The sequence below is a fragment of the Echinops telfairi genome, unplaced genomic scaffold (genome assembly GCF_000313985.2).
Source record: "Echinops telfairi isolate 266 unplaced genomic scaffold, ASM31398v2 ScPeMD7_5868;HRSCAF=6743_0, whole genome shotgun sequence".
In the NCBI taxonomy this organism is placed as follows: Eukaryota; Metazoa; Chordata; class Mammalia; order Afrosoricida; family Tenrecidae; genus Echinops; species Echinops telfairi.
Genome location: NW_022109767.1, coordinates 7,109,460 through 7,125,273, shown reverse-complemented (window position 1 = coordinate 7,125,273; position 15,814 = coordinate 7,109,460). Strand labels below are relative to the sequence as shown.

General features: G+C 49.3%; 1 protein-coding gene across 1 annotated transcript in view; it reads left to right on the top strand.

The window, feature by feature from the left end:
- CDKAL1 (CDK5 regulatory subunit associated protein 1 like 1) overlaps positions 1-15,788 on the top strand; it is a 768,993-nt gene extending 753,205 nt beyond the window's left edge. Inside the window, exon 16 of the mRNA XM_045295775.1 lies at positions 15,239-15,788. Within this exon, the coding sequence (XP_045151710.1) occupies positions 15,239-15,430 (192 nt within the window). The 3' untranslated portion in view covers positions 15,431-15,788. The remainder of the gene's footprint in view (positions 1-15,238) is intronic.
- Positions 15,789-15,814: the final 26 nt, after the last annotated feature.

The window sequence follows — 15,814 nt, the reverse complement described above, 5'->3', positions numbered from 1 at the left end:
GGGGAGGGAGGGGAAAAATGAGGACCTAATGTCGGGGGTTTAAATGGAGAGAAAATGTTTTGAGAATGATGTACAAATGCGCGTGTGTATGGATTGCAATAACAGTTGTATGAGGCCCTTATAAAATGTTCAAAAAAATTTTTTAAAAACCTTAAAAAAAAACACAATATTCCTTTTGAGGATGAGTGCAACACCGTTCTTTTGGACTTGTCATTACTGGCATGTTGAAACATTTGATTGTCCAACCCAAAATGGACAATCCCAGCCCATCTCAGCTCACGAATTCCGAGCAGATCAAAAGTATTCATTATATTTCATCTTTGATGGCATCTAATTTTCTTAGATGCATACTTCATATATTCCACATTCTGACTATTAATGCATGCTTGCAACTCTTTCTATTCACGTTGAGCCATGCCCCATCAGCAAATAAAGGTCCTGAAAACTTTACTCCATCCACGTCATGGAGATTGCCACCACTTTGAGGAGGTAGCTCTTCCCAAGCCATGTTTTGAGTGCCTTCCGATCGAAGGGGTCATCTTTTGGCACTATATCTGTTCCTCTCCTGTTCTTAACGTTTCCGTGCCTCATCCCTCATAAGGGACCAGCCTACTCCTTCTAGATAATCTGTTCTTAGTCTGGAGGCTCCACTGAAACCTGTCCACCGTGGGTGACCTGCTGCCATGTAAAGACCATTAGCATAGCTTGCAGCATCACAGCAACACACACGCCATTACCTGACAACAAACGGACAGTGGGAAGATATAGGCACAGAAGAAGAATTGGGACCCTTAATGTATTCAGTTCATGACACCCTATGAAGTTTTGCATGTTTCACTTGTGAACTGTCCATCTTTCCACTCTTTCTGTATTTTCACAAGAACCATATTCTGCTTTAACCCTAGATCCAATCTTTTTGGCTCTTGTCTTATTTTTAAGGCAATGAGTTGTAGAAGTGGAAAGATTGGATCTAGCAAGAAAAAAGAAATTGTATGAATCTGAAATCTTAAAATTAATCAAAGTAAAAGAACTCATGTTCTATGTGTTGAGGAAACATTGACTACCTTGGGGAATGAGTGTTTTCTCTGCAGTGTAGTTACACCCCACAATGCCCCATTATCACCCCTGGGGTCGGTCATAGGCAAACGAATGCCATGTGCACCTGTCCCCAAATATGTGCACATTGTAAGGCCTAGGCTCATAAAAATGTTTCATGACAATGGAGAATTACGGTTGGAATTAAGATGGTAGCTGGTCTTCAAATATAGAGAGGATCTTGGATGATCCAATGAGACCCAAGAGTCCTAAGAATCCATAGAAGTTCATCAAGCAGAATACAGGCAACCTCGAGGCATCGTTAGCACAGAAGCAGGGGTCCAGGTGATTCCGGTGCTGACTTAGATGATGGAGGGAGTCATGAGCCAAGGTAGCAGATTCTCCCCAGGGCCTCCTGAAGGATTCTGACATCTTGACTTTAACCCCGCGAAACCCACTTTGGACTCTGACCTCTAGATCTCTAAAGTAAATAAATATGTGTTGTTTTAAACCACTCAATCTGTGGTCATTTATTACAGCAGCTATAGGAAACTGGTACCCAAACCAATCTCTTTCCAGAGAATCCACGTCAAACACAAGGACTTATGTATCGGACATATTTGTGGATGTCCCGAATCTTTTCTGCTTTGGCCAGTCATGAAAATGAAAACCATTTAGGAATTAAGAGATGGTGACAACCAAACCTATTGTCATCATAGCAACTCCAACTTGTAGCCCCCCCCCAAAGGTGGAATATAAGTCCTCCCAGAGGATTTCCAAATTAGTCTTGATGGAAGCAGACTGACTCATCTTTCTCCCATAGAGCAGCTGATGGGTTTCAGCCACCAACCTTTGGGTTAACAACCAAGTTTTTGACTGCTGCTTCAACAGGGCCTTTTAAGAAGTGGTATCCAGGGATTAAGATAAGGACCTACAACCTGGAGAGTTCTGGTCTCAAAAAGTCTTGAGCCCCAGGTCTTGTCCTGGGGTACTTTGTCTACCTTTGACCACTTTCCCCACCCCATTCTGACCTCTGCTAGAGCTTAATACACAAACCACAGAAACCATGCTGGGGGCTAGGGATTGGCCCCTATCTGCAATGGTTTCTCTAATGTAGGTGAGACACCCCGCAGTGTTCAGCTGAATCCCTGGGAAGTGTCAAAAGTTAGCACAGGAGAATGCTAAGGTTGGAAATTCAAATCCACCCAGCAAGGCACCTCAGGCAAGGCATTGCATTCAATTTCCAAACGAACCGGCCATTGGAAACCCTATGGAGTGCAGCTGGACTCAGTGCGCACTGAGTCAGTCAGTACCAACTGAATGCAGGTGCGTGCAGTATCCGCTTGACCACAGAAAATCCCGTTCTTCCCAAAGCACTTATTTCACTTTGTACCCTTGCTGCCAAAATGTTCTGATTCCTTCACTTTCGCACCCACACTCGATATTGTTAGGCTCGGGATTTTTACCCGTCGGGTCAGTGCGAACTGGTGTCTCGTCGTGTTTTTAACTTGCCTTTCTCTAATCAGGAATCAGTTGAGAATATTCTTATATGTTTATTGACCATCCAGATGTCCCCTTCAACGAAGTGTCGATCTCCACATACCCCATTGGATTTTTGCCATTTTATTGATTGGTGGGATTTCTCTGTATGTTCACTGAGCACTCAGTTATTGATTACACAAAGCAAGTGCCTTCTCCCACTTTGTGACTCATCTTTTAACCTCTGAGTTGCCTTTTCAGAAGTTTATTACATTTTCTGATTTAAGAACTATTTCCCTACCTTGTGGCTAGAAACTTTCCCTCCCAGAATTTCTTCTAAAATATATTTTGGGGCCTGCCTTTCCCAAATAAATATCCCACCCACCTGCGATTGAGTTTTGTGCATGGAAGGTAGGGGTCAAATGTCCATGATGGGCACATATGTAAGCAACTGTCCCCAGTAGCTTTACTGAAAGTCCATCTTCCCCAGTGATCTGCAAGGCCTCAGGTGTAAAGCAAGTTCCCTCCTACATGTGAATCAGTGTGCAGCCCTCTACCGGGAGTCTTTCTGTACTAGTTCTCTATGTGATACATGATAAATTACCTCAAAACAAAGTAGTGCAAGGCCATAAAGATATATTATCCCACGATTTCTGTGGACCAGAAACCCAGGCACAATCTAGCTGAGCACCTCTGACTCAGAGCCTCTCATGAGGCTATGGTCCGGGTGCCAGCCATCTTTTGGGATGCAGTCTCATCTGAGGACTCGTGTGGAGGAGGACCTGTTTCTAAGTTCACTCACCTGAGAAGAGTTGGTTTCTGGTGGGTTGTTGGACTGAAGCTTCAGCCTTCTGCTGGTGGTTGACCAGAGGCCTCTTCCAGTTCTTTGTAAGGTAGACTGCTTCATGGAGCGACTCAAGTCCACTGACTTCTCTCGGAGCAAGCCAGCAAGAGAGGGTGAGAAAGATGGAAACGGTGGTGCTTTAAGACTTAATTTCAGAAGGGACATCCCATCAGTTATATCAAAGCAAGCCAGTACATTTAGCCCGTCCTCCAGGGGAGGGGTTACACCAGGGCCCCAAATGCCAGGAAGTAGATCGTTGGGGGTGGGTGGGGGCATCTTAAGGACTCCAACTACACTTGTAGAGTGATCTAAATAATTAAGTATTTTAATATTAGTCTTCTTAAGTGACTCTGGATAGGGCCATTATCTTTGACTTCTTGCAAAACGTCCATATTAAAAATAGAAACAGGAAGGGAGAACGGGCATGCTTTGGAACGGGGCTTTAGAAGACCGTCTTTGGGAATTTTGAAAGCGAGAGGGAAATGCAGACTCGTAGGTAGCGCAGAAACTGGATGAGAGATGTGAACTTCCTTCAGAGGGTTGAGTTGAGGGTCAGTAGACATATGTGCCATGTAGGCGTCCCCGGTGGGGCAAATGGTGACGTGCTCCACAACTAGCCAGAAGGTTGGCAGTTCGAACCCACCAGAGACACCTGCCAATCTACTTCCAAAGGGGCACAGCCTTGAAGACGCAGTGGATCAATTCAGCTCTGCACAGAAAGGACTAGATAGCAGACTAGACTAGTCAGAAAGGACTAGATAGCAACTAACAACAACAACAACACTGTATCGGGTAACTTCTCTAGCTAGTGTCTCTGCCTTTTCCAAGCTGAGAAACTGACCATCATGGAGGTCTACAGAAAATATTTTTACCTTTTGACTCATCACTCATGAGTCTGACACAGAAGAAGGCACTTGATCTCTGTGCCTTGTTCATCTGGGGCAGTTCACAGAGCGCAGTGATGCTGAACCATATTCCCAGTGTCGTGGGACTTAGACCAGCATGAGAGGGTCACATTGGAGTAACAGTTAAGGTCACACATGGCTTCGTTTTGTCCTTTAAAACACAAACCAAGGACCTACAGCACACTGTCATTGTGACTGACTTGGAAGAAGTTCTGAGAAGTAATAGGGTAGAGCCGAATTGATCACTTCATGATTAAATTGAATACACCACACTTTTTACGTTTGGCAGACATCCAACTTCACAGCTTTCTGTGTGCACTGCCTGGGAAGAGAGTGGTTTGGGTCGGGGCTGAAGGGATTATCACGCGAACTCCCTCGTCAGTAAAACATCTTGAGCCACTTCTCTGTCCTTCAGCTCCGCCGCCCACACCAGTGGGGCAGCCTCAGCTGGCACTGAGGCGCATCTCCAACCAATCATTGGAGATAGAGGCACTCGGATCGCTGCCATTCTCCATGAACATTGTGAATACAGGTGTCATAGCTGTGCGTGAGTTCTTTAGTTGCGTCTGTGTGTGTGTGTGTGTGTGTGTGTACTTGTCCCTATATCTGTGGAAGACTCTTAGCAATTTCTGGGGTCCCAGATCTTAGAAAGACTCGCAAAATGGATTCCAAATTTGCCCCCATAAAGGTCTTGGGTTTTCATTACTTGGGGCTCCAAAGAGAACCTTTCTTATGTTTCTGCTTTCGGGAGAAACAACAACAAATAGGTGTATTTCTAGATATGTTGCCAGACCCATGATAACTTACCTGTTGGCAAAGCTGATAAGCTGCCATTGTGTGTGTGTGTGTGTGTGTGTGTGTGTAGATCGAACATAAACAAATGGCAGTGCACTCACTCACGGTGGAGGTGCTTATACTGTGCCCTGTTCTAGAGCTGACTCTTCTAACCAACCTGCCTGTCCCCTTTGCCCGGTAAATGAAGCAGGCCAAGCATTTGGAACGTGTGAGCTCGTTTGAATGGACAGCCTAAATGTCTGGTGCTACATTAGAGAAAGATAAGCCAGTTCAAGGAAAATGCAAATGGAAGTGGTGGGAAGACACCTTTCCTTACTCTTCTTCTCAGGGGTGCACACAGCAATGCACATTAGGGGTGCCGACGATGAGAGGCGCTGTGCTGAATCAAGAGGCAGCTTGGTCTGAGAAGCCTTTGGACAGGGACATCAGCACTTCGAAACCACCAGCTGCTCTGTGGGAGAAAGGCGAGGCTCTCTGCTCCTGTGAAGAGTCACCAGGGTCATTCTAGCTGTCCTACAGGGTTGCTCTGAGTTGTCATCGACTCGGTGGCAGTGAGCTTGTTCTTTTATCGCACTGGGAGTGAACGGTTGCATAGCAAACCAGATTCCCACTGGGCATTTTCTGCAGGCACCGCTCAGTGGCGTCCATGACGTGTGTCACAGTGCCTCAACCTTCTCTTTCATGGCATTCAGGCTGCTCCCTTTCCCTTACTCTAGTGTCCCTGCCTACTAACCTTCTCATCTCCACGTTAAGGAAATTCTTGACCTCTTGCGCTCCCATGGGCGGGTTCTTAATAGACACATGAAGATAGTTTTGTATTCAAAGTGCACTTTCCCAAATCAGGAGGTTTTGCAGCTCTGTTGTTGTGTGTTTCTGATAATAGCCAGGAAGGGCAGCATGACGTGTGTGTTAGGATGGTTCCCTTGTGTTCATCCCATTCGTGGTTTCAGGAGATTTCCTGCCTAGTCCATATGTTCAGGCTTGATGGGAAGGGGAAGCGAGTCTAGACTGAAACTTAGCTTGCAGTATAAGCTGTCTGGCAGCTTTTTCTGCATCCCTGACAGCTTGCACTTCCAGCTTGCACATAAGAAACGGCTTGCATCTCTCGAGAAGTTGAGAGCACAAGGGCTGGCTTCCTGTCTCCTGAGTCAGAGGAGACCCGGGATCTCCCGGGAGGCAGCCAGTAGGTGCCAGGCAGGCAGCGCCGAGCTTTGGGTTTTGATCTGTTGAGTTCCGTCTTTCATTTGATGCAGCAAGTCTGAGGGTCACGAGTCTCGAAAGAGAGCGGTCACTGAGACCAGGCAGGGGGACGTCAAATCTGCCCCTTTGGTGGACATCAAGGCCAAACTATCCTGAGTAGAGTGAGAAATCTGTTTGATCCCACAAGAATTATTAGATCATTCAATAGTGGATGTTCTGCCTTATTAGCAAAGCCTGTGTTTACTTGGCTACCCCCAAACTAAGATTTAAAAGATAAAACTCATCTATATTAAAAGAAGGGTGATTTCAAAAACTATCTGCTGGAATAGAAAATGTCTTCTTTGCAGTTTTCATGACCCAATAGCAAGGACGCCCTTGGGAATGAGGGACGGAGAGAAAGATGATCTCACAGGACTGATGGACAGTTCAAAGTGTTCCCACACAGAAGTGGCAGGGAGAGGCTGAAGGGCTGAGCTGTCCTAGCACAACTCTGTGAGAGAGGCTGGAAACCGTCTGCGTGCTCCACATAGCTCCAAAGGCGTAACTAATCCCGTCTCTCCATCCTGTCACCCCGCTCCATGCCAGCATGCCTATACTGTGACCGGGCGGTGCGACCCACGTTTTCCAGCATTGCTAGTGAGACCTTGAAAGTGCCTGCCTCTTTGGCTGCAGGTGATGTGACGTCTCGACTTTCAGAGCATACGGAGACGCTGCCATGTCTACTTAATACACTGCCGGAACCTTCCCACTGATTTTGCTTGCACCGTATGCCTCTGACCCCAAGGCCGTGTTGAGTGTCATACTGCATGCGTGTTGCTGAGGAGGCGTGGGGGCACCTGGAGGAAACGGCCTCTCAATGGCACTGGCTTCCTGCCGTTGGAAGGTGAAGCCCATCCATTCTCACACGACAGGGCTACTTCTAGCTATAGGAACATGTGAACCTAACACAGACATCAAAATGCAAATGCCCACTCATTAACCCTGGGCTGGCCACTTCTCTAAATGCTTTTCCCTCCAGGTTCTGGCCCGTTTGGTGGAAGAGTCTGAGCAGAACCAAGTTGGGAGGCCCCACAGATCCATTTGCGCCCCGGGTTGGGTAGCGTCGCTAGCGGCTGGCTCTGCGTGAGCCCAGTGGAAAGGAACGGGCTTATCAGAGGCTGGCTGAGCCCTGGAGGTCCCCTGACTTCCCAGACTGCTTCCTGCTCTAGGAAGTTTTGTGGTCGGCCAGGTGTACGGTCACCCACGTCTGGCTGCCTCCTTCCCCTGTCAGCGTGCAGTGTGGCACTCCTGCGGAGCACCGTCTGCTCTGGGTGTATCTGAAGGGGGTGTACTTGCTGGCGGGCTGATGAGAGCCTGGGAAACGGTATCTATCACGTGCCGCGTAGGCAGGAGAATGCCTCCCGATGACGTCCAAGTCCAGGTCCCCAGCCCCTGTGAAGATCACCTGTACGTGGCAAACGAGACACCCAAGGTGTGACGAAGGATCTTGCGATGAGGAGATTAGCCTGGATTATCCACCTAGGCCCAGTGCCACCCCCCACCCCCTGACACACGGAACCTGTGGCCCTCCAGTAGCTCAGGGGGAAGACAAGCCGCCCGTCTGTGCTGTGTTGTAGTTGCAGCTTCTTGGGGAAGACCCTTTGGAGCAGAACACAGAGAGGGAGCCCTTCTGAAAGGTGACCGAGAGGCACTTCTTGCTCACAGAATGAACCGGACAGCGGTGAGCAGAATGGCAGAAGCAGAAGCAGCCAGGCTTCGCCAGCTTTAGGCTGTTATCCCTGGGCGCTGTGCAATTGCTCCGAGCACACCCTACTTCCGGCTAGGGAGGACAATGCCCCGCCCCCCGCCCCTCTCTCCCAGGGCTAAATACTAACAAACGGCCATGGCTCTGTGGCAAACCGCGTATGCAGAGAACAGGGAGGGGACAGGAGAAAGAGCGCAAATGGGAATAATAAGAATAGAAAGTCTTCTGATTGATGGCCCCTGTCCAGGGTGGGTGACCATCTTCTGATGGTGGACCTTCCTCCTTTATCCCTCTAAGATAGCGCACCAGAGCTCTAGATTTCTTCAGTGGGCATTGGGCTCCCCTTGAGGCTCCTGCTCTGCTCTATGTCCATTAGCAGCTATTATGTCCATTAGTAGATAGGCAGAGACTGACAGAGATACAGCACACTGGTGCACCCGGCACCCTGCCCAGTAGAAGCTCCCAGCCAGGATTGGGCCGGAGACGGGAGTGAGCAGGCCACAGTGGACAGGCGCCGTGTGTCGGGGCCGCCAGCAGCTGTGGTTGGCCCCCTGAGGAGGAGGACGTGGCCCGTTGTGTGTGGAGGTGGATGCAGTTGTTGTGAGAGTTTTCCCTTTAAAGCAGTGGTTCTCGACCTTCCTAATGCTGCAACCCTTTAACACAGCTCCTCATATTGTGGTGACCCCCCAACCATCAAATAATTTTCCTTGCTACTTCATCATGATCATTTTGCTACTGTTTTGAAACGGGCGATCTCTGTGAAAGGGTCATTCGATCCCCACAGGGGTCATGACCCACAGGTTGAGAACCGCTGCTCTAGCTGCTCTATGGGAGAAAAATGAGGGGTTTGGCTCCTGTAAAGATTTATCGCCTCAGAAGCCCCACAGGGTCTGACCTATAGGGTCGCTATGAGTTGGCATTGACTGAGAAGCAATGAGTGAGTGAGTCTTTGGGTAGTGCAAAAGGGTTAATGCACGCAGCTACTAACCTGGAAGCATGCTGCAGAAACACCTGCTGATCAGCTTCCCAAGACCAGCCACTGCAAACCCTATGGCGTACCCTCGGAAGGTGCCCATGAGCGCTTGAGTGCAGCAGTGATGTAGGAGACTTTAAACGACGAGCCTTCCCAGGAGACTCACCAGACAGATCGAACACACAGGGAGTAAGGTGTGCTGAAGAAATAGTAGCCATGGGGTCTCTGCTCTGGATTTTGACTTGCGGGCAGGGCTTCAACGGATTTGACACAGTTCCGTAATGGTGAATGGAAGCAGGACAGCATACACGTGCACAGCAACCATATCTCAAGTAGGAAACAGGCGGCCGACCTGAACCCACATTCAAAGCTGTGTGGTCAGCTGCCATCTTTGAGAGGGGCACTGTTGCCTGCTTCCTACTCTAGTCAAAAGCCAATGGACACGAGCCTTGGCTGCTAGGCAACACATACACTGTCCTTGTCTCCTGGGCCGCGAATGAACTGGTTGGATGCAGTTCGAACCTCAGCTGGTGAGTAGAGCACCCAGGATAGGACCTCACCTGGGTCCTGTTGCTAAGCGGGAGGCTCTCGGCCTCTCCGTCTTCCCAGCCACACTCCTGTCAAGCAGTAATAATAGCAGCCATCTATTATAAACCGTTTGTGTCCCTGATACCTGGGCTCTAGCTATATTATCTCTAATCCTTTTGGGCATATTACTTCTAATCCTTCCAACAATGTACTCAGACAGACATTGTTAGGCCTATCTCACAGAAAAGGTAACTAGGCTCAGAGAGGTACACCATTTGCCCCAGGTCACAAAGCTGATAATTTTCTGAACTTGAGTTCAGTTTCTGGTCTGTAAGCATCCAAAGACCCCATGCTTATCCATCACTCTACACATCTTCTAATGGTCCGTGTAAAGAACAAAAAGAATCCATGGATCCACTGCTTACATTAGAAAGGCAAGTAGAATGGTGACTTTGACATTGTACTAAACAGAATATCTGAGGTAGTGGATATCTACCACTAGACCCATCTGATGCCATGGGATCAGCTCATCCTGTTTTCAAGACTCGTCTCGTCTCATGCAACAGATACCAACAGGCTCTCCATTTCACAGTTGAAGAAATGGAGGCAAAGAGAGGATAAATGATCTTCCCAAGGTTACTCACCTGGAGCAGAGAGCTGAGCCTGGACAGTCTGACTCCAGAGCCTGAGCACTCCCTACCTCCTAGAAGTCACCCCACGTGTGCCTCCTGTCTTCTGCTGGCTGCCTCCTGTCTTCTGCTGGCTGCCTCCCGCCTTCTGCTGGCGTCAGCAGCACCTGTCTAAGCAGAGGCACCCAACAGCAGCCCCATCGTTGTCCTCCCAAATGCCTTTCTTTAACTGGTTGACTTCTGATCCCGAGAGTTGCTAAGCATAAGGGAAAGGTTTTTAGGAAAATGGAATTAAAAGATAATGGAGTTTTCCTCTGATCTTTTTGAAACCCTCTCAATTTGGTTCAACAGGTTGATTATTTGAATAGGATTTGGTTAGGTGTACTTTTGAAAATTAGTTGAATAAGTTTAAGAATCAGCAAGTAACTATGCTTAAGAATCCCTCAAGGTAGCCATCAGATTTATAAGCGGGTGGGGGGTGCCCCTGTTCATCACATTTAACAGAGTGCACGCTGGGGATTCTTAGCATGTCCTCAGCCAATAATAACTGGATAAGTATGTTTTTTGGTTATGTTTTGTGTGTGTGTGTGTGTGTGTGTGTGTGTGTGTGTGTGTTGGGAGGGATCAGTCACAAATTTTAAAATGAGCTTAGTTCTGGAAGTGATACGTGATCAGGCTCTGGAACATCCAGCTGCCTTGTGGAAGATTGGGAGAATAGAGACAACCTTGGTGGTATTTAGTGATTTAGGAGAGAGGTGTGTTTTCGTTTACTATTCAGAGGTATGACCCTGGTAAGTTTTCTCTAGCACCAGTGATACTCATCGGCCTCTCTGTGTGTTAGCATTTATTTTACTAATGGTGGTTTGAAGGAGCCTTGGTGGCATAGTGGATTACGTGTTGGGCTGCTAACCGCATGATCATGGTTCAAGTCGACCAGCTGTTCCATCGAAGAAAGACGAGGCCATACACTCCCATACAGCTGGATAGACTTGGAAGCCCTCCCTATACAGCTTCTCTCTGAGTCAGAAGCGACTCGGCAGCAGTAGGTTTCGATAAGACTGCTGAAGGAGCCCTGGGGGAGCTATGGTTTGGGACTTAGACTGGCTGCTAACCGCAAGGTTGGTGATTCCAACCCACCAGTTGCTCTGCAAGAGGAAGGCGAGACTGTTTGCTTCCATGAAGATTGACAGCGGGGAAACCCTCCGTCGCAGGTCATCTCTGTCTTCCAGGATGACTGTGAGCCAGAAGGTGGCGGTTTATCGTCACTTCACTCATAAGCAACATTATCGCACTATCGAAAGGCCACCTTACGTTCTGTCCATGACCCCTGATGCTAACCGAATGCTGTCTACAGGTCTGAGCATCTTGAACTTTAGGGGAAAGTGCTCCTGTAAGGGAGCTTCAAAAAAATTCTTGGAAACAGGGAATGAAAAGAGAGTGAAAATTTTCGAAGCCCCACCACCACATTTCCGAACTACTGTCCAGGTGTCCCGGTGCGGCCTGTCCCCATTGAGGTGACCCAACTCATGTCAAATGTGTCGAACTGAGCAGGACTGCCGTGTCCACTCCTCAGGACTGTACGCTGCCCGAGAGCGCACAGCCACACCTTTCCTCCACGCAGCAGCCGGCGCTCAAGCCACTGGCCTTTCACTTAGCAGCCAGCCAAGTGCTTAGCCACTGTGCCAGCAGGGCCCCTCGGTGGGCGTTCAAATGTACCACGCTGGTTGGTCCTGAAGGCCCTGCCATCTGAGAAGCTCTCCTGAAAAATCTCCAGGAGAAACACCGTGTCATCACCCCACCCCGCCACCCTTCATCAGGAGCTCAGTCTCCCAGCAGGGGAAGACGATAAAGAGGCATGTGTCCTAGAGGCAGCCACGTGTCCTTCACCTCCCCCTGGACCTCAGAGGGCAGGCCAGAGGCTTCTCAGACTGCAGACTCCAGGGCGACTCAGCGATGGCGCTTTGGAAGGGCCGAGGGAGAAATCTTTTACCTGCCGTTCCCCTTCCTCAGGAGCCTTTGGAAGGTTGCTTTTCCATGTTGAAGAGGCCCTGGGCGGTGAAAGCCGTTAGTGTTCAGCTCCTAACAGAAAGGGGGCCATCTGAAGCCCCCTGGGTGCCGTGGAAGAAAGCCCTGGCACTCTGCACCTCACAGATGTGCAACTCTGGCACTCAGGAGATGGCCACGAGGCAGGCTGACTTGACTTGACTTTGCTTTCCATTTTGAGTATATTTTATGTCAAGTGATAGGCAAGGAAGAAGGTTTTGAAAATGTCAGAGGGTGGTCTGCTTGTTTGTATGTTTTCCCAGACACAGTCCTCAGGCCCACGACCTGTGTAGCCATGTTGTAAAGCAGAATGCATTATAAACGCAACAAAATGCTCAGTGCCTTAAGACAGGAGTCCAGCCCAGCTCAGCCTGAACCTCGAATCTCCCAAAGGGCAGCTTATTGCATTGCAGCAAACGAGCCTCTCCTAACTGGGGGTAGGGACAGAGAGAGATTTTCCCTCAGGCTTGGGAGCATAATTGACAGGTCCTCTCCCATTTGATGAAGCTCTTCCAAGCCCTGCATCTGAGAGTGAGAGAGAGAGCGAGCTGATTACATGTAGTCTCTCACACTTCAATGGAAGGAAGACTCAACATTCTTTTCCAAGATGGCAGGAGGTGCTGTCCTGGAGACTTTATTTTTAATCAGCCACGAAGGAACAAAGCTTGCCCACATATTCCCAGCTTCCAGAATATTGTACAAAAAGCTCATCTCTCCAGAGAGCTCTCTATGGGGCCTGGGGCAGGGTCGGGTGTGGGGAAGATGGCTCCCTTCTGTCCAGCTGTGCTCCCCTTGGTAAGAGCTCAGAGTACAAGGGGACCAGCAGGGTGGCATCCCAGATACTGCAGGAGCACAGAAGTAAATCATGGTTTGACTGTCATTGGCGTTGAGAGATTGTTCCTTGTGGCTAACAGCTTTATTAAGTTTGCAATTAGTCTCCTACAGTCAAAGCAAGAATTCCCCCCATATTTATCACATATAAATATTAGCCGGGAGGAATTGGATTGGAAACGTGATTTCATTTCCCCTTTCCTGTTCTTCCCTCTTGTTACCCACACATTGGAACACCGTTCTTGTTGATTGTGCATCACAACAAGATTCGTGCACCTTCCTTTTCATCTCAACATAGATCCCATCGCAGTCACCATCACAACTTGTCCTCGGATACCCGAATTCCCCCTCCTCTCGGAATCCACGTTGCACACAGCCGATACAGTGCCCTGTATAAAATACGGCTCTCTGCTTGCACCACGTGCGCCCAGACACAGCTGCCCACACAGACCCCTAAGGGCCTTTAGGACCGTGTCCTCCAGGAGATGGCTCAGGAGCTGGAAAGGGAAGTACAAGCAACGTAAAACAGGTGGCCAAAGGTGGATTGTGCTCCCATCCCAACCCAGATGAAGTAGATTTCTTGTTCTTCTGCACATCCCAGAGTTCCCACCCAATGTTCTTCACTGCCCCTGCCCACCCTGCCTCCATTTCTCACAGTGCCACTCACGTCTTTGCAGGGGAATCCCGTGTTATAAGAGGAGGCACCAATTCTAAAGCCCCACTTGGGGCTTCCCAACCCTCTCCTTGCCCTGACACACAGAGAGCATGGCCGTGTTTAGATGGCCTACCAGTGTCATTGACGGAGCCTGTACCTGGGGAGCGGATCCCTCTCGCCACCTAGACCCTTTCAGGACCCCCTGCAGGCTGGTGCCAGCTGGGAGTCTCTGTCCTCCGGATGCATGGGTTACCAAGTGATCGGGAGAATGGCCCCCTCCCTCCATGCTTTGTTCTGAGCTATTTGTCTCTGTCTAGATCAGTGGGTCTCAACCTTCCTTAGGCCACGACCCTTTAATACAGTTCCTCATGTTGTGGTGACCCCCCCAATCATAAAACTATTTTCGTTGCTACTTCATAACTGTAACTTTGCTATGTTAGGAATTGGGCAACCCCTGTGAAGGGGTCATTTGACCCCCAAAGGGGTCGCGACCTACAGGTTGAGAACCTCTGGGCTAGATCTGTATGATTCCGTGTCTATCAGTAACATGCATTTGAGATCTGAGCCCACTCTGCACAAACTCCAACTTCTAGGAATTCAGCCTTGGTTGTTCGTAAGCATTGTTATCTGTCACTGAGAGAGATGGGTGGGTGGGTAGGTGGGTGGGTGGGTAGGTAGGTGGGTGCATGGGTGGTGGATGGATGAGTGGATGTTGATAGGTAGGTGACTGGGTAGATAGATAGACAGACAGCACTGAGTTGCCTCTAGCTCCTGGTGACCTGTGTACCCCAGACCAACCTTTGTGAGGAACAGCATCCTTACAACCACCGACATGTGGTGGAGTATCCATCTCACCATCACATGCCCGCATCGGCCCTCGACTTCCTCCTCCTCCTCTGGGGATGGACCTCCCTTGGCCGCATGACCCAAGCCAGTGAGTCAGACTGCTGTGATGGGCCATACAGTCTCCCCTGGCTAATTTGTTGGCAATTGCTTGCCAGGGCTTTCTTCTTAGCTGAAGGCGGGAAGCTAAAGTCTGCCGAAACATGTCGACCGTGGGGCATCCTGCCATTTTCAATGCTGCTGGCAGACAGAACTTCCAGTGTCTCCACACCCGCCCCTCCGCCACACAGCACGTGCATAATCTGTTTAACATCTTTTCACTTGGCCTGACCCTTCAGAGAAAGTACCTGCAACTCCTTCATGCCTAACTTAGGGCCGCCTGCTGTTTCGTTTTGCCTGTATCCAAAAAAAAAAAACCAAAAACACACTGCCATGTAGTCAATGCCAGCTCACAGTGACCCCCACTCCAGGGCAGGGGAGACCGGCCCCATGAGTTTCTGAGACGGTAACTTTTCAGGAATAGAAAGCCGGGGCTGGTGGTTGAGAACTGCCAACCTTGTCCAGCCCAACCCAACACACAGCCACTGCACTACCAGGGCTCTCGTTCAAATCAGAGGAGTAAATCAATGTCAGCCCATCCTAGGAGTCCGTGACTCGGTCGATATCATCATGAGGCCTATTCTGCATCTTAAAACGATTCTCCCCCCGCTCTCTCTCTCTCTCCACCCCTGCAGGAGTTCAGAAGCAGGTGCGGGAGCCACGTGCGCGCGCCCTCTGTCCCCTCCTCTGCAAGTCAGCGGGGATCGGTGAGCTCCAGGACCGTGCTGCGGCTGCACCGGCTCCATGACGCCTGCGCGCTGAAGATCTCTGTGGGCCTGGCCCTGCTGGCTCTGCTCTTCGCCCTTTTTGTGAAGGTCTATAATTAGAACACAACTGAAGGACAGTCCGCGGAGGAGAACAGCTTTCTAATTAACATCACCACCGAGCAAGAAAGCAAGCAGAGAACACTGTCCAAGGGCAACCTTTGTGCCCTGCCCTACCCCGTCCACCAGGAGACAACCCGCTGCCTTTTTGACCTTGAACCGGACAACGTCGCCACAGCATCTTTTAAATTAAGCTCATTTTGGTTTATTTTTAGTAAGTAGTTGCATTAAAAGAGGGGATAAAAAACAAAACCCAACAACAAACCTCAGTCTCCAAGTCATACACTTCGGGCGCAGTGGTCTGGGCATCATTTCTTATGTGGGAAGAGCTTTAAATCTTCAATAAACATTTCTAAATCAATCCATTTCTCTCTCTCTCTCTCTCTC